Source organism: Argiope bruennichi, chromosome X1, assembly GCF_947563725.1.
Source record: "Argiope bruennichi chromosome X1, qqArgBrue1.1, whole genome shotgun sequence".
Taxonomy (NCBI): domain Eukaryota; kingdom Metazoa; phylum Arthropoda; class Arachnida; order Araneae; family Araneidae; genus Argiope; species Argiope bruennichi.
Genome location: NC_079162.1, coordinates 104,669,717 through 104,692,594, shown reverse-complemented (window position 1 = coordinate 104,692,594; position 22,878 = coordinate 104,669,717). Strand labels below are relative to the sequence as shown.

Genomic DNA, 22,878 nt, shown 5'->3' with positions numbered 1-22,878 from the left:
AACCTGATTTCTTTTATTCTTCGAGCAGTATAGTTTCCAAAAAAAATTCTTACTGCATATTCGATTCATCGCGATATCTAAGACAATTCTAGACAAGTCTAGAAAAGATTCACTCTCTTTTTTTCCCCCTTGAGAAGCAAAGAAGGGGGGGGGGGTTGAAAAAGAATAGAATATGCTATGTTACTAAACTGAAAGCTCAACCATGATAGCTTAATTTAATTTTCCCAATAAACTTACTTCTCATATCTGAGATTTCGAAGAAATGTACTGAAAATTATGAACTAAATGACTGTAATATAATTTTTCTGGTGAACTACTGTTTCGGTCCAAACAAATGCCCTCCTTTGTTGAAGAAAGGGAAAGGTTTTATTTGACCAGTGATACATCTAGAATAGACAGCTAAAATACATCAGAATAACACAAAAAGATATTGTTACAAAGAAAAGTGATCGATCCAATGATCTGGATATCACAGGCAGTTTCACAAGTAGTACAAACGAAGAAAAAAGAATAGATAAAAACTTAGGGAGTTGAAATAAATATAAAAAGGCTATGAATCGGAATGTGACTTTCAGAATGTCCCTTCTACATTGGACGATAGACATTTATTAAAGAATTAAATGCTCCCGATTTTTCTTCGTCTAAGTTATAAAGATTGACTCAATTTATACTCCAATTTAGTGCCCTAAAAGCGCGGAATTTTAATTTCTCTCTAGCTTAAGATAGAAGGGCTTATTAAATGCACGCGCTTTTGCTGATTTATAGCCAGCTTGTCACCAATAAAGGGTAATAAATTGCTTCTGCTAATATTAATAGTGACAAAGGCATGCTTATTAAAGATGCTTTCAGAGAAATTAACTTTCGCACATTTATTATTTATATTTTTTCATCCATTCATTGCTGGTGGTACGGGTATGGGCAAGAGGGGAAGAGAATTACGCGAATATTTTTGTTCCTGGAGAATAATTCAGTAAATAAGACTTCTATTCAATGCTGTTATATAATTCCGTCAGATAGTATAATGCTTTATAAGAAAAGATTAGTCACATATTATACAGAAAAGATACTTTACCTTCCTAACTTTGTTTCTAATTGCTTTTCAGAAACTTTGGTTTTGGTGGAGGAAGATATTATATTGTATGAAAGTCTATTTGAGTGAAAATAAACAACGGATGTATCAAAACAAAAGTCAAGTGATGAATCTTTTGCCATGAAGGAAGAAAGATGATAGAAAAAAAAGCGTTAAAGAAACAATAATAAAGGTAATGTTTTTTGCACTGCTACTCATTCGAAATTTCATCTTTTAGTTAGTCATTCACATTGTTTTTCATTAAAACTTTCTGACACTTTTCTGTAGAAAAACGCACAACAAAAACATTTCATGTTATTTAGATATTGTTATCAAATATTTTTAAGTAATACTTGCATATTTATAAAAACAAATTAGAATTTCAAAAATCCTGGTACAAACCAACGAATGTGATACATTTCATTCATCGCCAATATACTACTAATACTTTAATAAAGTTAACTTACAGTAATTTGAAATTTCAATATTTCAACTTTTAGAGCTGAGTATTATTAAAAAATTTATCAATCAGTATTTAGAATTTTTTAGATTTATATTTCCATCAAGGGAAGGCTATTTTTCATTAACAACAACGAAGTGCGAATTTCTTATTGGTAATAATTCAAAAACTTTATGACTCTTAAAAATAATAACAATAACATTACCATAAATAAGCATTGTTACTTATTTATTATGAGATTCAGATTATAGAAATTCGATTTCGAAAAAATGGATTTCGACTTCTTTTTATGAAAAAAATATAATTTTCACTTAAAGTTATTTATTAATGTAATGTAATTTAATATCCACAATATGCAAACTTTAATCATTTTTTTATATTTCATTACAATTTTAAATAATTTAAGATAATTTAAAAAAGTATTAAAAAACGGGCTTGTCAAAAATTCCGAGATGATAGGAAAGAAACTTAAGAAAAACACAAACAACCGAAGATTCCACTCAAAATACAAACGAAATCCGTGGGAAAAAAATCTCTCCCAACTTGAAAGATACGCGGGCGTTCACATTAGGGCAACTCGTATTATTAAGCTATAACTTATTGTAGTAAATTAGCAGTATGCTATCTATTTTGCCATTGCCCAGATTGATCATCAAGCAGAAACAATGCGGCAAAAATTTATTTTTATAGTTATATCCTTAAAACAACTTTTGCCGATAAGGCAACTCCTAGCCCAAAGTTTTCGTTTCATCTTCTTAACGGCCTCATATCGTTAATTAAAATGGCTATACCAATCATAGATAAATGCCTAACGGGGTAATTAAAACTGACTGTGTCGTGTAGAACTGCAAAGTTCCACGTCTGTGCTGATAAAATGACAGCCATTTCCTGCTCTCAACATAATTACGTTCAAACTCGGACGCCATCAGACTCCCTCCTCCCCCCGTACACACAGAGAGCGATAGATTCATATAACTTTCCCCTTTAATTTTCGCTTGCTCACAAGAACGAGTTGCGATTACGAGAATTACTTGGATAGGAAGTGTCACTCAGAATAAAAAGCTCATCTGCTGAGGAAAATTTCCAAGAGACCCCTCAGATTCCAAAGGGTTAATCAACTATTTGACTCATTCATCCACATATCAGTCACAGCAACAGTTAAAGCAACAATCACCAGACATTCAAAATCAGTTTTTATCTGACATTAATTATTGAAGAGGAAAGAAAACAATCGTTTTTGCATTTTCTGATCTGCAGATGTGCGAAATATAGTGCTGTAATTAAAACGTTTTCAAAGAGTCTTTAACGTTCAACGCATAGGACAATCCATAAATTGAAGTATTCTGTGACGTAACTTCAGACAGATATGATAATCTAACTAACACAGCAAAAGATCTTATGAATATATTTTTGTAGGAGCCTTAGAACGTCACGCAACAGCGATAACTAAATCTAATTTAAATATCTAGAATTGAAAAATTGCTTTTGTGATTGTCAAGATTAGCATAATTATTATCGTAGCACGAATGGCATAATGATTACCTTAATAGCAGTTTGAAACAAGATTTTTAAAAAAATCCACAAATCTTGTAGATAAAGAGGAAGCAATTTAGCGTGATAATGTTTCCAATAGAAAGAGAAAAGAAATAGTTAGTAATAAATTTACTAACGTCATTCTAATGTTTCCAACAGAAAGAAAAATAATAATAATAAATTAACTATTATTTGCATTTAACAAAACAGTTAACTGAAACAGCACTCTTTAGACATGCTTGCAGTAACCATTATTTCTGGAAGGTAATGTCATTTTAAAACTGCAGATTTTAGGTTTATCTTCTATGTAAATGATGAAAGGATGTATGTTTAAATGGATATTATGCCGTAAATGTGTCTGATGACATATCATTCTTGTTCCATAACCTACTGCATTGTTAGTTCCAATCATGACACATATCTACTAATTTTCAGTAAAATCAGGCAGAAGAAAATCACACTGACAGGTTTGTAGTTAAGTAAAGTCTATATTTTTCTTTCACGTCACAAATACGTACGTCAACATTTACACTGTACATCTCATGACAGATGCAAAAATTTAAGAACAGTATTTTTGAAAAGCCAATTTTCGTAGTAACATTAAAACTCACAATAAGGAATCAAAAACAACTCAATTTCAGTCCTCGTAGCTTTTTATACATTTAGAAGAAAAATGGTTACGAATAATGAGACAGGTAACAGCTATTATATATATATATATATAACGATATTGAAAAATTATTGGAGAGACTTCTGACATATTAAAACTATAAACATTCTTCTCTCCAATAGGTAGAAGAAAGAACAGCTTTGATAATACAGAACTGAACTACTTCTGATGGCAAGGTATTACGTATAATATGGTAATATACAAATAAAAATATGTAAAACATGCAATTTCTCAAAAAGTATTGAAGTTACGTATAACATCATTTCGGTTGTGTTAAAAAGTTAACCGAAATTATTTTGATAATTATAAAGGAATAACTATGTTGTGAGTCTGCAGTTTAGATGTTTAATGAGGTTTTACAACGTTTTTAATATATTCAGAGGGCAGTGAATCTGAAATAAAAATTATATATATAAAAAACAGCTATGAAATTTTCTTAATGCAATATTTCCTAGCTCCATGTTTCCTAGCAATTTCCAAAAATAAAAATCCTTAATGATCAAAAAGTAAATTGCCTCTATGGTCGGATTTTCTCTGTATATATCATTAAAAAATTTAGAAATAAATATTAAAATTCATACATAACAAAAGAAAAAAATCAAATTTTATAGAAAAATAAGGTAAGGTTTAAACATGCAGATCATTTTCGACAAGTGCTTTGGATCTGAACTGAGTATTACTTAAAAAAAGGATGAATATCTCATTTTGAAAGAATAAATAAATTGAATACACACGCCAGTAATAATGAATTGGTTTTAAAGTTTAAGATCAGAAGCCTTCATTCTTTTTCTAAGTGATTCAAGGCATCAAAGCAGTAACGCCATAAGGAACGGATGAAAAGGGGGAAAAAAATTGTAATATATTTCGATAATTTAACTTGTATTTTTAATGTTTAATTTATCTCATTGAGATACTTCTCATTATCTTTTTACACTGTCCTGAAATGAATTTTTTTTCTTTTACCAAACTGGAAAAAAATACATCATATTAAATGATTCTTAAAAATAAAATACACATAATATTTTTAAAAATAAAAAAAATTAATTCCATGATTATATATTTTTTATAGTTATCACCACATCCATCACAAATGTTCGTTGGTTTTATTTACTTACAATATTTATTTATCCAGCAAAATTTGTAGGATAAAAACTAATCATCCTTTTTTTAATGTTTTTTAATATAACTAAATACAAGCAATTGCGTTATTATTTTAAATTATTTAATTAAGATGGCAGGCTAACGCATATTTATTTATTGGTGTTTTTAACTGAACATGAAATGCACTTTTTAGCTCACAAATGTAATGCGCCATTCTACTTTTAAACGACTGACACAATAATTTAGAGAGACAATAATTGAATTTTATTTTAGAGTACAATTTAAAACAATTAAATTTGCAGAGGACTTGGTAGTAGAAGCGAAACTCATTCTTTTCAGAAACAATTGACAATGCCAATTTACAAAACAATTTTATAAACAGAAAAATCATGAAATAAGCTTTTCACAAAATATTTTCCATGCAGAGAGAAATTATGGAAGTCGATACATATAATGAAATAAAAAAAATGGCATCCGAAGTTATAATTATTTTTAAACTATAAACAAGCAGTTTCAAATACTTCATTTTGTCTTTTTAAAATTTGTTAAAATTTTAATTAGAATACGATAGCATTATATCCACTCATTAAGGAAGCCCTTCAGAATTTTTAAATCGACAACATTAAATCGACAATAAATCGGTAAATAAATCGACAACATTTCAACCTAGAATGTAGTAAAACCTCATTAAACGTTTAAATGCAACTTCCACAACTGTATCAATTAATTGGAACACATATTTTTAATAGTAACAAAATTGCACTTGCCTTTTTAAAAATCTTCAAACAGCTAATTCACGTATTTTTAGCATTTTTTTTTTTACATTGCATATGAACAAGTAATGTTAATCTATATATCTATATATAAACAAAAGAAAACGCTAATTTCAACAATGAAAAGGAAAATTTTGTATTTAACTTTTACAAACCTGTAACTTATGCACATAAAACTGAACAAATGCAACACGATGAAAAATAATATATATATCTTACCTCATTGGCAACTTTGAATGGCACTGTATATATATAATTATGCAGACTACACAGTTAAAACCAACAATTGTGAACAGTTGAAACAAACAATCAATACACTGAAATTACGTATACTTTTTCACCATAACGGCTACTTTTGAGATCGCGCTGCGGACAATAATTTTACGTACAAAGAATGATGTTTTGTTCAATGACTGATGAATTCACAAAATTTATACGAATTCATAAATACTGGCAGAGCAGGAAGATAATGTTCACACAAGTATGCTACAGTTATTTCTTTCGTTTATATTTCTCTCACATAATAATCAAATAATATTTAAGTAAACAAACAATAAAAGGCATTTGAGATTTTTTCCTTCAATTAAAAAAAAAAAAAAATGAGGAAAATGATTTTTGCTTAACATTTTAAGTAGATTTTTGCCTATTCTATTAAGTAGAGAGCGGTAAAAAATTTCAAAAAATGAAATTTCTTCGCAAGCTTGCTGATTTCAAATAATTTTAGAAATTCTATATAGAATTCTACTTTAGAATACTTAAAATATTCTAAGACTTGAAATGTTGAAATTTCAAGGAACTGAAAGCATTCTTTGTTTTCTGATAAAAATAAAGAGGTATATGATTAGTAAACTATTTGAAAAATTAAGTGAATGAATAAATGAATTAAATATTATTTTGAAGGAAATTATAAGAAAATGAATGAATTAAATATTATTTTCCTGGTCTGCACATTTTAGGGTGTAAATATATAGCGCACAGTCCTCTCTGAGGTAAATATTTTTATGTTATTTTACTGATGCACTATAATATGAAATATTCTACATAATCACATTTTTCTAACATGACTTACTCGAATGTCACTAAAAGAGTTCCGCATAAAGTTTGGAAACTGCTCTGAAATGTTGACTAGTATTTTATAAATCATCACTGTCCAAGTGTTTATTTTTTTTTTAATTCCCATCTGAACGAATGCTGAAATTAATACCTAGAATGACAACTTGACGATTTACTTGATGCAAGTTATTATTAGCAACACGTTTATTGCTTATGTTCGCGTAAGAGATAAGAATATTTAAAATATGATGAATAAAAAATTTTTCTCTAAAAATTGCTAGATTGTAATATGAAATAACCTAGCCAACTGTAATTTATCAGCAGCAGTTATTTCACGTTTAACATCTATTATGAAATAATTTAAGTGGATCAAAAATTAATTTATTCTTCAAAAAAATTCCATACTTTCAGGTTTGTCGTCTATTAAGTAGTTCAAATATAGTATTAACTGCAGTAAATTCTTGCAGTTTCTCAAACATATACATTTTTTTTTTAATATCAAAGTTCTACAAAGAAGATTCTTTTGTACTTGCCAAAGATGGAAACATCAAACTTTATGCGAAACACTTATATGTCTGGCAACACGGCAGTCTTTGCGAAGGGAAAAAAAAATCATCCACAAATATGACTGACACTCATTAAAAGTAGTTATATTTTAGGGCATGTGCTACTACACTAACAAAGAAACAATAAATAAATAAATAAATAAAATTATTAACAATAATGATGTAGGTGAAAAGATTTTTTTTATGCAAGAATTTAAAAGGAAGGAAGCAGATATCAAATTCTTATTGGCCAAATAATATACAAGGAATGCATGCTTGATATCTGCAGTATTTTGGCTAAAAATATTTATCACGATGAAACTCATATTTTACGTATATATTTCACCTTCGGTTACTTAAAGATTACTCTTTCCATGCATGCCATGCCTACTACAATGAGAAAACCTCATGCTATCTTACGTATAGATTTCACCTCAGGTTACTTTAGGAACATACATTCAAGTTATTTTTAAACAAATGAGTTGAAAGGTCATTAAGTATTTGATATCTGCATGCTTATAATAATTAGTTACAATTCGATGGTGGTGCGCAGTATGAAATGAGACTGCCGAGTTAGCCATTACGCGCCAAGTCATCTGTACAAAAGATGCGACACAATAATCTTGAGCACAAAGAACAAGAAATTCACAGAACAAGACACAATAATCCCATCGTACCAAAGCTTTGTCTAACTATAAGATTTAAGGGAAGAATGGGCTTCAGTTGAGAGAGCAAGAGTTCTCGGTTTACCACTTCAAAATAATGTCAGTTCATAGCACTGAAGGAACATCTCTAGTGGCTCTCTCCTTTTCCCAAGAAATGACACTGACGCAATTTGCAGTCCTAATGTTTTACTACTTACTAGTCATTACAGAAGATCAGTCCTCAAATACGATGAGTGGCGTAGACATTAAAGATTCCAGTTTAGCAAAAAGCATGCACATGTGCCGGTTCTCAACTTCTCATTGTGGCACATAATGTAATAGTTCTCTCCTGCAATCAGATCATGCGTATATGCTTTTATTACATATTGCATTGTGGTTGGCGATTAGTCAACGGAAATTATTATTCATAATTTTTTTTACAAACATTAGCAAATCAGTCTTGATTATATATCCTATCCCTGTTAGGATGCACAATTTTTTTTAATGGCACGAATCAATAAATTTTGTTTCATCAAACATTAATGTCTAATGGTGTTATCATTTTTCAGATATAGCTGAGAAGATCTTTTACCTGGACAATTAATCAAGACAAAGGAAAAGTTGATGACCTCAGAAGTACTTTCGGGAAGTATATTTTCAAACATCGATAGGTGTTACGGGTATTTCAATTCATTTTTTGTTTTTTGTTTTTTGCTCTTTTTCACATTATTAAATGTAGGTAAAGCATTTTTTTTTCGCAATATTTAAAGAAACTTTTAAAGAATCACTAATTAAATAGCCTTAAAGCTAACTTACCTCTTGCAGTTAGGTAACATGAATATCGCTAGATTAAGAGATGCGCGTTTCAAATTCTTGATAGAATTCACTTTGAGTGAAATGAATTCATTGCAGAATTGAGGAACTTTTTACCATTCGCTCTCGAAATTCACAAGTAACTAAGGAATAAAGTGATACACATCCTAACCCCACCTCAGCGAAAACCAGAGGGTGAATGCAGTACTTGACTGATAATGTTATGTTAATAGTAGTATAATGACATGCAGATGTTAGCCTGGAGCTATAAAGCGCGCTGCGTGGGGGATTGGATAAAGCTTGTATAGTATAGAAGGTGCATTTGAGAGTATCATAAATTTAAATGGGCAGAATTATAGTTAATGCTAATGACCTTTAGGCATAAAAAAGGAGTTCCTTTTTCACTTTATTTTTATCAAAAAGGAAAAAATTAACTTTTTTTTATATTTAACACAAATTTTAAATTTGTCATATTGCATTTTAATAATTAGACCGAAGAAGAAAGTTTGTCAATTTTAAAACATATGTTCACGATGAATTACTGGTTTTCATTTAAATAATGGCGCATTTCAGTTACTCAATTAAATGATTGAATTTCTTTCCATTACTCTCATATCCATAACTTAAAAAAATATTAAATTTAGGACAAATTAAAAAAAATAAAGCAAATAATGATAGTTTTTAAAGCTTAACTTAATCTGACATTCGAACCAATTTGTTTAATTCTAAAATTAAAACGGATATACCTATGAACATGAATAATATAAAATTGCGGTGAATTAAGCATACATTTTATGAATTCAGTCAATATCAAAATTAATATCGAATATCTACTGTTTTAAGTCATTTAGAAAATAACTTTTTTAATAAGAAATTCTTTAAATTATTTTTACTTTTAAATTTAATTTAGAATGGCTATGTAATTTTAACGCAAGAATGAAGATGATGGAATGAAAAGCGGAACTGCTTGTTTATGGCAAAAGAATTTTAACATTTAAGGCTAGCGAGAGCTGCAGTAAGGGGGAAATAAATCTATACTACTAAAGCATTGAAAGAATATAATCAAGTTTGAAATTAGTTCAGGATTTTTTTTATCGTCTCCAGTATACAAAATTGATATGTTATATCAGTCTTTCATTCTGACACTGCAAAATATGAAAACACTTGAAACCTGATTAAATCCATATCCTTGAAAAAAATTGGTACAGAAAAATATTAAAAATAATTATAAATAAAGGAATACTAATTAGAGAAAAAACACATTTATCTCAATTTTATTTCATTTTGTAAATGTAAGTAAAATAAATGCAATTACAGTCGCATTGAGTGTATACCTGTCCTTTATATCGTTAAACTTCGATTTTTTTTATTTCAGAATTAAAAATTAGATTTAATATTAATTTTCATTTGTAAAAATCATATAAAGCAATAAATACTTATTAATATTTTTCTTTTCCAAATGAGGTGCTTATGCATTTAAAAAACACATGCTAGCTAATCATTTGACCTCTTAGTACCAGCTTCTTAACCATTTTAAACGAAAAGGGAAATTATTTTTTATTTATCATGTAAATGTTGAAATAATTAGATAATTTTAATTAGTCATGTAGCTGAAATTGCGCAATTTAATTTGATGGTGAGTAAGTAAAAAAAATAAATATTAGAATCATTTTCTACAGTGAGAAAGTAAAAATATTAGAAGGCGCTTAATAACCTCAAAAGGCGAAATTTTAAATCAGCCTAAGATCTGATTAAAAAGAAGAGCAATAATTCAGTCCTTCTTAATTCCAAGTCTTTAGGTGACCCTAAGAGTAGTTCTGAGATGTGATGCTCAACCGTTAAGTACTTTGATTGCTAATGTAATAAATTAAGGAAGCCGAGAATAATAATTTGCGTTGACTAATCATGGATGTTTGGAAGGAAGTCCTTGAAATCTTCCTCTCCACGGAAAGAACGGAAGATATACGACACTCACTGCTGCTAAAAGAATGGGGGGAAGGGGTAAAAATAAAAACAATGTGAAAGAAAAGTAGAGGAGGAACGACCTTACGTTTTTGTTGCCGATGCAGTGGAATCATTGTTGTTGGCATTGTTACCTCCACTCGAAGCAGAAGACTTCTGGTGCACTGCCAGTTTGGCAGCTTGTGCTTGTCGCTCTTGTTCGTTCAGTTCCTTGATGGCTTGAATCTCTTTCTTGAGCTTCATGCGCCGGTTCTGGAACCAGATTTTGATCTGGCGTTCGGTGAGGCAAAGAGCATGTGCCATCTCAATGCGTCGCCGTCGGGTTAGGTAATGGTTGGTATGGAACTCTTTCTCCAGCTCCAGAGTCTGGTAGCGTGTGTAGGTCTGACGACCCCGTCTGCGCAATCCATTGGCGCCTGCAAATATAAACACTCTGCTGCAGTATGAAAGAGTCTAGACGAGTATCAAGTTGATACAGAGCTTCAACCCTCCTTATCTCGCTACACAGCTGCGGCGCTGGCTTTTTATAGATTTCACTAAGCGAAACGGTACGGGGAGCTTTATGGGTGATTGTAGAATGAATGCGGCGGTTACACCTCCCGATTGTGAAGAGGCAGTGTCAATACCTTCTGTTTTGTTTAGTAACGTATTCATTAAACTGGGGGAAAAAAATTGTTGTTATTCTATTCCTTAAAATTAGGTAACTCAGTTCCATATATGTAAATTTATGACTAGCTACATAGGGCATCTTCTCAACAGATCAAGCTTGGAACATCGTTTATATTATAAATGTAGACTAGCCAATTTCGGAAAGTAGTATGAAACTATTAACCGCGAAAACTCTACCTTTTTAAATCATTTTTCAAATTGTTTATTAATTATTCTGCTTTCACTTAATCTTAAGTTTTTCTCTCTTTTTTTTATTTAATGGCAGAATGTCAATAATCTAATTAATAATCTTTTTAAGCGTCTCTAAAATTCAAAAGGCGATCTACCTGGAAATTCCATTTCCTGTAGAAATGAAAAAAATATTGAAAAAAAAATAGATTGGCGTTAATGTATCTATAAGAAGTTAAAAAATCAATAAGTTTGTAATAAAATATAATATCTATATAATACCAGCTGACTTTTTTATATTACTTCTTGCTTAAATTAAAAGTACAAAGATGTTTGAAATTAATAAGCTGAAAAAGATCATAACATGATTATAAAAATTGATAAAATAAATAATGAGGAATAAAGTTAAAATCAATGTCTAAAAACACTAATAAAAATATAACAGCACAAATAAACAATCTCTGAATCAAAATGTAATTTAGATTTCTAACTAACTTAAACAAGTAGCTCAAATTACTCGTATCACAAATTAGTAGTCTTTTGAAGAAGGAAATTTTTACAGAGGCGCTTTAGAAATTGCGAAGATTATGAATCCGCTGAAAACAAATTTCTAACTGTATGTCTGAAATTTTTTAAAACTTCATTCCAAATTTATAAGAACGTCTGGAAAAGGGTTTCTATCTCTGAAAGAAGAAATGTAACCTTTGAATCATAAAACTGGTTTTAGCAAAACTACATTCCTTTTCATTTCAAACATAACCAGAAAATGAATTCAAATCATGTTTAAGTTTTACATTTATTTAAAATTCTGAGCATATTTAAAAATTCTGTTTTTAAAAGTCTGCAGAGTCTGAATTTTCTACATGGATTAAAAACAGTTTGAATATTTTTAAATATTACTTAATTTTGAAAACATAGGTGGTTTTGTGATAGTTTGAGAATACAGTTTGTAAACTTTATTTCACAGCTGTCTAAAGAGTTCAAAATATGACAGTTTCCGATTCATTTGAATATCACGCCATTTAATTAAATTCTAAAACTAAATTTTACCATTTTGTACGCAATCAAGTTTTATTTAAATTTCTATAAATATGTTTAAAACTTGAATTTCGATCACTAACATGTATGATATCATCCAAAGTATGGTAGTATGGTCTCATGTGCTGTGTGAGAATTGAAAACAGTATACAATGGCATTGTTGAGTTTCAAAGTCATGGGCAGAGAAACAGGAAAACAGAGCCTCAGTCATTAAATTTAATATTAATTAGAATTAAATATACATTAAAAATTTAGACTATAAAATAAGCAATTTATTTTTAAATATTTCAGATAAACTTAAAAAATTATTGTACTAAATTATTACATTATAATACTTCATTTGTGCACTTTATTGAACTCTATAAATGTAGCTTTAGAATTATTAAAAAAAATTTGAGGAACGATGATTCAGATGCGAGTGTAAAATGTTTCTGAAGTCTTATTCTCTGGCCATACTTCATGAAAACTACCTTTAACTGCGTGAATATATAATAACGTGATAATACATACAAATTATTGATTAATAGAAATTATAGGAGCGTTAAAATAAAGATAGCGTTAAAAGAAAGATTAAGTGAAAAATATTAAAATTTTTGCTAATGTTTTACTTAGAGTTACAGTTTTTGCTAAATTTTTAATTAGAATGAATTATGCATTTAAATCAAATCATAGATCAATTTCTTTTTTTATTAAGTACGATATCACACGCGCACTAGGATTTACATCAATTGAATTAATTTGTTTTTAAAGTTTTTTCCAAACGAACCTGTAGGATTTTATAACAAAATTGTTTACTTAAAAATAAATCAAGGTTATAATTCTGCAATCAATATCATTATAAAAATTTTATAGCATTTAATCATATGCAGCAATGCCATAAAGTATACAGTAAATGCAAAAAATGCTATATTAATACCATCTAACAGAATTAATTAAAATTTTGAGACATCAATATTCTGCTCAGAGACTCTACATTTGATATCAAAATCAGAGTTCAGAAATTTCCGCTGTAGCACGTAAATCTAATTTTAAAAATCTTGCGAGTTTGATTTGTTTGATAAATTAACACCTCGACCTCCCCTGAAGCTTCCCTACACGATAGACCACAGAACCACAATTATAGAGTTGCAATATTTAAAAACTGAAATTTTAAATGCTATTATTCTATTTATAGATAAATTCCTTTATTTTTTTTATAAACATTGAAATTGTCGTAGTTGATAAAGAATTGCTCTAAACAATAACTTATCAATATTCTGCTCTAAACAATAACTTAAATAATAACGACAAAGCTTTATTTTATCAATGCAGAAATCTTCTACAAATGGCTTGCTCTGACAAAATGCTTTTCAATGCGGTGTTATTTTAAAAATCATGGCAAAAGAAGTGAGATAATAAATGCCTTAATGAATAAAAAAATTATTTTTCAATTACTTTTATTTTCATATTTTTTAGGGCAGCTTTTTTATGTATTGATAGAGGAAAAATTTCAATGACCGATTCATAAATAAAAATAGCAGTCAGGCAGAAATAGATACAGGAAATTTCGAACTTGGATTAAAACATAATATAATTAGAGGATGGCTATTATGCAACAGTCTTAATCATGGAAGCAATTAGCTTCATCGGATTTCAAAATCACATGAAATTCTAATGAAAAAATATTTAACCATAGTTTCAAATTGCAATAAGAAATTTTGTTAGGGTCTTGATTTACTCCAAATTAATACAATTGATTATAAATCTTCTGCAATCCCAAAAGTCACTGTACATTAGTATTTGCATATTAAAAAATTGACCATTAAAGTATATATAGAACTAAATTTATTTCTAGTTGAAAATTGCTATGTCATAACACAATAAGTTTCTAATCAATAGTTATGTCAGCATAATAAATTTAAAAAATGAATATGCTTTTGTAGTATATTTTAATTGCCTTATAACTATTTCTTACAATTATTCTTCGCTTCATTTTGAATGTAAAACATAAAAAGTTCTTTCAATTCAAGCGGCTATATTAACAGATTTATTCATTTTAATGAATTTTTAGACAGCAAAAAATTAAAAATTTCCTTTATAAGAAAGAAAAAGAGAGAGAGAGAGAGAGAGAGAAAAGAAAAAAAGGGGGGGGGGAATGTAAGTCGTTAAAAAAATATCTGTAAGGAGCGAATATAACTGACTCACTTTATTTAAAATTGACATAAATTGTAGTAAAACTCTCTGACAAGTAATGAAACAAATTTCAAAAATATGATTTTTAAAAAAGAGATTCAAAATTAAAGTTTTGTCCCCAATGAAAATAGCTGAGTTAAGATAAAAGATTATCGTGAGGAGAGAAAGGCGAATAATTCAATAGTTATTTTCAATGCTATTGATTCTTTTAGAATTGATTTTTTAGTGATTGGAAAGAAAATTAATATTTCAATTTACTGAGGGGAAAGAGAGACGGAACAATTAAAAAAAAAAAAGGAAAAAAGAGAGAAATTAAAAATAAAGAAACTACTCTAAGTTCGCGATTTGCGACCGAGATTGATAGAAGAATTCAATTAAATATTTTTTTTTCAAGTAGTGCTATAGAAAATAAGTTTTTGTCTTAAACAGAATATATAGCACCATATTTGAATAAAAATACATTACAAACAAATTATTATTTTTATAAAAATCATAAATATTAAATTACGCTAAATTCGTTTGGATATTTTTATATTTGCATCAGCGTTCGGTACGGCATTATCGAACTGAAAAAATTTAGAAAGCAAGATTTTTTCAAAAAATGTAATCGAAAACAACTGTGTACTTTTGCGGCAAGGTTGATAATAATACAACAAGCCAATTTTTTCAAATATGAATTTCAAATTTAAAACTCTGAACCAGAAAAATCCAAATTTGGATTAAAAAATTCTTTAAACAAACTCTAAAGATTTAATAACTGGATATTTTTTTCAGATACAATATAAATTGATATAAATTAAATAAAAGACTAAAATCTTTTTGTTTCGCAATCTTTGAGAAATTTTAAGAATAAAAAAACTATATTAGTTATTGATTTTCGGCTCTTACTTTAAAAAATATGCAACCGAAAAGTAATAAATATATTTAAGAAAGCTGTATAAATAAAGGGTATTTAGTTCTGAGATTTTTTACGAACAAATTGTTTTATAATGATTGTTACCTGGTTTAGAATTTATTAACACATTCTACGCTAGAGCAAGCGTAACAGGCGAAACGTATTATATGTTACCATTAAACAATGTCAAGCTTATCTGGATGAAGGTAATTGTAACAGAAAGGTCTTAAAATTCAGACAATAATTTATAAAGTCTCTCATGTCTGACTCGACAGACAGAAAGCACGCGTTTACGAAGCACTGTAGTTCAGTTTTGCTGTAAAAATTATATATCATTTGAATTAGATTTTTGTGATATGATTTCTTTATGATAAAACTCTTGTCAAGAAAGCATGTAAAGTAGCACTTTGAATTCTGAATTTAATAACGCATTCAAACCGTGTAATACATATTCATTTAAGCGAATGAACCGTGTAAATCGCTGATAGCATTATATCTTCATGTGTTTATAATACGTCTTCTTGATTTATTTTATTATTTAGATAACACTCTTGTACGGGAATCATGGAAAAAATTTCAAACCATTTGAGAAATTTTTAATATTCTGAACTAAAATAAATACTCTCTACCATATCAATAAACATATCCGTTGAAAAGTAGTTGAATAAAAAAGAGTATTCGAATAAGATATTATATAGAGTAAATTTCATAGTTTTTTACAAAACCGGAATAAATTTTGTTTTTCCTAATCAGACGTATAACTATTCTAAAAAACGGTATGAAAATTTTAAATTTCATATATTTCCCATTTACACCCATTGTAAAGGATATTGATTAAGAAGCTTAAAAGAAATAATTTCAATAACAATCCACCCCGAAGTAAAAATTCATATAATTAATAAATTTCATCCATACGTGCAAAAAATTTCTTTTTTATACTGGAAGGTGTTTTCTCACTCTTCAAAATCTGCTGTCTTTCTGTTACTCTTCTAATTTATAAATATTCTAAATTTCTAAATTTTCGAACGTTATACCATAATTTGAATAGGTTCTCAGTAGAAAAAAAAAATGTTCTTTATTCAAAATGTTCTTTATTTATCTCTACGATTGGGATAAATGATATTAAAACATTGAATACAGAGTGTCTCTTGTCACCTTAATCAATAAATAAGTTAAATAAAAAAATTCAAAGCGTTAAAATACTTCTGAACTCTTTCTCACGGGTCACTAAAACAGAGTGTTTTCATAAATAAGTAATACTTTTTAAAAACATTGGCATTTTGAATAGACTCACTTTTTCGTTAATTTAAATTATATCTACATTTATTCTGAACTTTAATAATAATTATATAGTTGCAAATTACAAGAACTACAACAATTACACAATGAGCTATAAAAAAGTACAAATAATTTCCTTAGTATGTGCAAATGAAAGCTACAAAAAAATTTATATGCGAACTGATGCCAACACATTATATCAGTTGTATCGATTTACCGAAACCAGCCTTTTGTTGCGCAAATTCAAGTTTAATATTCTTCTACATGGTTCTTTATATAAAAAAGACATGATTAGTTCCACAATATAATGCGATATAGATCTTTATTGTCTGTTTGCGCACTGTCTGTGAAGTCCACTGAGATTAAAACATCCATGAATGACGCATTTATTTTCAAGCTCCATCATAGTGATTTATGAAGTAGAAATGAATAAAGATAGTGAATAATATTTTTGATTTTTTACCCTGCTCACGTAAACAGATACAAACTGTAGAATTGTTAATTGGATGATTAGCTTCTTTTTCCCTTCATGTTTATTTACTTATTTGATTTCTTTTAAAGTTTCCGACAGAAAGTAAATGAAAATAAAACGTCATTTAAGAGAATGAATAAATTTGCGTGCGCATTTAACAAAAAAGATTTTGAAGCATCGATTTATATATTTTAATTTTTACAGTTATAATTTATCATTAGAACTTTAATACTTTATTAGTACTTTTAATTAGCCAGAAAATGTAAAAAAAGAACGGAATGATTTTTTCAAATTAAAACATTCATTAGCGGTCGAAAACCTTTGTTTTATCGATTTTCTTTGTTTTCTGCATATTCATTATTCATTTCATCCGCATCAGATTGAAATTAACAGTTTCAACTACAACATTTCTTAAAAATCCTTATTAAAAAGCTGTCAATGCGGAATTTACTATTAATCCTGTAAATATTTAACATCAGGTATTATTTTCTGAAGTGCATATACTTCATGCCGATTGAGAAATTTATTTGTAAATTTTTTAAAGAATCGCGATGCATTTTAAACATATTTTATTCTTTATTTACAGCACTGAATAAGAGTTGTTTAGCAAATTTGAGTCTCAGGCCCAGATTAATTTGACGCAACATCAAAGTCTTAATCAGGAATTTGAGCATTCCTGTCCCAACAAAAACACCTATATAATAAAATAATTCAGGAGTAAAAAGAAACAAAAAGCAACACTATATTTTGCAATCTGTAATAGCACATATAACATTTTTCAAAATAATCATCTTAAAAAATCCCAATAATATTAAATATAAACTGACAGCTATCAATTTTATAATTTATAATGTACTTAATTTCTCTAATACGCATAAGTTAAGATTTTTCTCCCTGACTGTTCTCGGTATGTATATTTTATGAACTGATTACATTTTATGTGCTGATAAGTAATACTTATTTATATAACATTATAAAATTGATGGTTATCTAGTTACAAACCCAATCATAGCTTTACTTTTAACACATTCAAAATTAAAATTAAGTATAATTTTGCTCCAAATTAAAATAAAACCATCGTAGTATATTTTTACAATTTGTCCGTTGGATAAAATGCCCAGCACATAATCCGTGATAATCGTTTCCGAAAATGCATGTCACCTATTTTGAAAATTGGCATTATTTTAAGTATTTATCTTATTTCCTCTGATTTTTTTGTCTACTTTTATTAATGGAGAAGTGTATAAAGTTTTAATATTAATTTAAGAAAAATAAACTATAAAATATTAAATTTTATGAATTATCAAAGTAGAAGACGGCGTATTACCCGTAATTCAAAAACAATTAACGGACAGTTTATTTTATAAAATTAGACTCCAAAACGAAATTTTAGCACTTATATTAATTAATATGATTTATTTCAACATGATTTTTTTTTATATTTCTGGATATTTCTTATCATAAAGAAAACACATTCACAAATTTCAAAATCTAATCAAAACTCAGTGATTTGCTCCATCTGGGCTTGATTTCATGGCTCGTTTTTAACATGAAAGCCACTTAATTATTCAACTGAACGCCAAAGAATAAAAGCAGATATTTGCTGAAATTACCTTTTCCTTAAATTAATTAAATGCAGAAAAATAATAGGAGGAAATAAGTTACAGACTTTTCCTTTTCTTTTCTTTTAATTTTTTAGTTGACACAATTTCACTATCAATACGTTATTTCATTAGAACAGCAATATAGGGAAAGTTTAAAGGGGAAGATTTGTTGTAATACTAACAAATCTGCAGTAATCTTGAAAGCTGAAACGACATTAAATTACAGAAATATTTTTCGATTGCAATCTTTAAAAGCATCATCATTATTATTTTTTTTACTTCATAAACATGCAGTCAATGATCGTTTATGCCAAGTCTTGTAATACTAAAAACTAGACATGTATTTCGGGTAACACATGAAGTATACTCTGTTTTTCTAAAGCTAGTAAGCTCATTGGAAACATACTAATAAGTGGATTGCTACCTAATTAGTGAATCCTTCGGGAATGTTTGGACATGCCGTATACTAGATCCCAATCAACCAATTTAAAGTGCCTTACCGGACGACAGAAGATTTTCACTCAACACACATTTCTTTCTTCGGACGTAGAATTTATTTTTAATTAGCTCATTAACTAGGTGAAAAAAGTTGCTTTAGGAAAACAAGAATAAAATTACGGGTTTTGTTGAACGCAAACCCAAATAAAAGAATGCGTATAATGAATGGATGTTTTGAATTTGTTTCGAGTATTTCCAGGTGAGTTAACCGTGAAGAAAGAATCACGTTTTGTATTTACTTTGTAAAATAAACTCCATTTGAAAGGCATTGAGAAGTAAATTTATTAGTTTTTTTTCAACACCTTTTAAGATTTTCCGCACTTTTGAAATATATAATTTTTGAGAGAATTAGGACGATTCCTGGTCTCAAAAAATCGTTGTTTTTTTTTTAGTTTAGTCTCATAAATTGGAGAAGATTTTATCCTCGACGGAAATGCACAACTTTTAGAATATAATTGGTAAGAAAAATGATGAAAATCAGATTTTTTTTCTATCGTTTCACAAAATATGATTTTAATAATCGAAATGCATATGAAAAATTCATTTTATTGCATTCGTATGAAATATCTTATAATATTTACAAGCATTTTGCATCAGTTAAATTTTTTTATTGGTTTCTAGACAGTAATATTTATAATGAAAAGTCTATTAAAATGAAGTCTATTTATAATGAAATCTATTTATAATGATGCCTATTTTTAATGAAGTCTATTTATAATAAAAAGTCTATTGTAATGAAGTCTATTTATAATGAAAAATTATTATAATAAAGTCTATTTATAATGAAAAATATGTTTCTCTGATTTTTAAATTTATGACATTCAAATATATATATTTTTTAATTTCACATTATTGAGCCTATACTCAATGATAAATTTCTAACTAGGCTGACTAGATAATTGCCTAAGGCCTCTGAGCTGGGAGGAAGGGACAGAAAGCATTTCGATTAAAAAATGTTACTAACCTGTTTCCAGATAAATAAAAATTAGTAAAAAAATACACAGCCTACGAAATAAATAGAATTGGGATAACATTAACGCTTTGCAAATACAATTCGTCAGATTTCTATCTGTTTCAATACGGTTATTTTGTTATTACCTTATCTATAAACACCGAATGTCTGTTTCAGTAGTATTATGAACAAATGCAGATGCCGAGCAAACATGATCCATAACAAATATATAACAGCTTATACATTTTGCAAAGTTACTAAATTAAAAAATAACTAAAATAAATCATTAGCATGTGGATTAAATATAGAAAATGGACAAATCCTAAATTTCATTCAGTTGCAAGTATACTCTTTTCGCAATTGCCTGTGCTCACAAATTATGCTAATTTTTAAAGGATTTTATTGGAATTTTTTTTTACAGTGCACCGATTTCTTGTTACGAACTTGAAGATTATAGAATCACAGCGCATCTTCAACTTGTTATTAAAAACGAAATATTTTTTATGTTACTAAATTTTATACATACTAAATTTTACATATTTAATACGTTTTTATGTGTAATAAATTTTATATTAGATGTAACATTTATTCGAAAAAATATCCCTTTCATTTACAATTCCAATTTTGATGACTTTTCTTGACGAAAACATCCCAATTCAACTTAAGTGTGAAATTAAGTTTTATAATTTTTCCTAATAAGTATGCGGAAAACTTAAAATTCTATTTAGATATTTTAACAACGAAAAATATTTAAAATAATAAAAATAATAATTTTATATAGAAGATAAATATTTAGAGAAAACTATAGAAAATAACATCATTTTTCAGTACTAGCTCTATAAAATAAGAATATTTCCATAAATGTCAAAGGATTCATGAATAAAAATAATTTTCCAATATTTACTTCCATAAGTGATCTTTCTCTTACAATAAATAACAGTGTGAACGCCCTTTTTTCGAATGAAAAAAAGAAAAGAAGAAATGCGATAATCACGATCAGCTTATAATGTATTTGCGAATTTATATTCAGATATTCATTGTACCAGTAAGCTTTTCCGCTAACAGTTATGCCTAGCAGATTGCAGTTGTATGCATAGTCTATATCAAATAAATAAAAAGACTTTTTTCCCCCCCTACTTGCTAACACTGAGTACTTTACAACTTATTTGTAGCAATGACGTTACTGATTTGAAAAGATAAGTACGTTATACTATTTGCTTCATCAGCAATTTTACACCTGTTTGATAGATACTCTTACATTGAAATTGCTCCAATGGAAGTCAAGATCCCTTTTGATAATGTGTTTGATGCATGTTTTATTCTTTAACTAAATGAATGAATTCAAAACATTTCGAGTAAATAGCAATATTCAAATTTTAATGAGGTTCATTGATGTTGAAATACGATCATATTGATCTAGCTGTCAATAAATAATTCTGTTTAAAACCTGAGTACACTTTTAATACTTAAGTGCACAATATTTAGTTTCCATATTTGTATAGAAATAAATACGATACTGATTAATTTCGATAATTTAAAACTATTTTGTTGATACTTATTTCTCAGAAGGCCTCTTGTTTTAAATGTTATTATGATTGCACTGGCCGAAGCGACGAATTTAGGCATTCCGTGGTTCTAGGTAATGCGCATTATGATATCCTTTTTTTTTTAATGCAATCGCCAATTTAATTTCATATTTCAAGACTCTTTTTTTCTTAATCAAGTAAATGACTGATTTTAAATCAATTTTTAGCTTAGTAAATTTACATGTTTTAAATTTATGTATTAGATTAGTAAATGTATATCCCCACTCCCTTTATTATGATTCGTGATTGTGCGGCATCCAAATTTCTAAACAAAATTATTTAAGTAGATGTTTGGCGTTTATAATTACTGCAATAACAAAGTAAATTTAATGAAAAAGGTAAATTCCTAACCACCTATACTGGATAAAATGCTAATGTTATACTAATATTTCATAATTCATAGAATTTGTATTGTTTACAAATTTATTTCTCAACTAGACTAATAACATTTTTTAGATCGACCTATCTAAGCTTCTAAATTACAGTTATCAAATACTTAAACAGAAATTTCATTTCTCTTATCATATTTAAAGAAGTTAACAAAAATATATTCGAGGCTAAATTGTTTAAGCTTGATAATTAAACAAATAATCTAACAAATGTGAAATAAATAACATTAAAGTCCTAAAAATCAAAATGTTTTGAAAGTAACGTGTTTCAAAATTCATCCTTTTATCATTCAGATTTCTATTTCTGTAACAAAGCAATGTTATTTTTAATAATAGGAGGTGCTGATATTCAATTTACAGACATTTTTGAAAAGCTAAGTCGATAATTGAAAGAAGAAATGTCTGTAAAAGAATCAAGCGTAGAAATTTAAGTACAGAACAAAATATAGAATTTGGTAAAAATGATTTCTTTTTATCAACAGATACGCAATGAACAGTTTATCTAATCACACTCAAATTTATGTGATATTCTA

The 22,878-nt window shown here is 28.0% G+C and overlaps 1 protein-coding gene across 1 annotated transcript in view; it reads right to left on the bottom strand.

Moving 5' to 3' along the window:
• Positions 1 to 3,544: 3,544 nt before the first annotated feature.
• The window catches only part of LOC129958307 (homeotic protein ultrabithorax-like), a 135,505-nt gene continuing 116,171 nt past the window's right edge, over positions 3,545 to 22,878 (bottom strand). Inside the window, exon 7 of the mRNA XM_056070700.1 lies at positions 3,545 to 11,039. Coding sequence (XP_055926675.1) covers positions 10,708 to 11,039 — 332 coding nt within the window. The 3' untranslated portion in view covers positions 3,545 to 10,707. The remainder of the gene's footprint in view (positions 11,040 to 22,878) is intronic.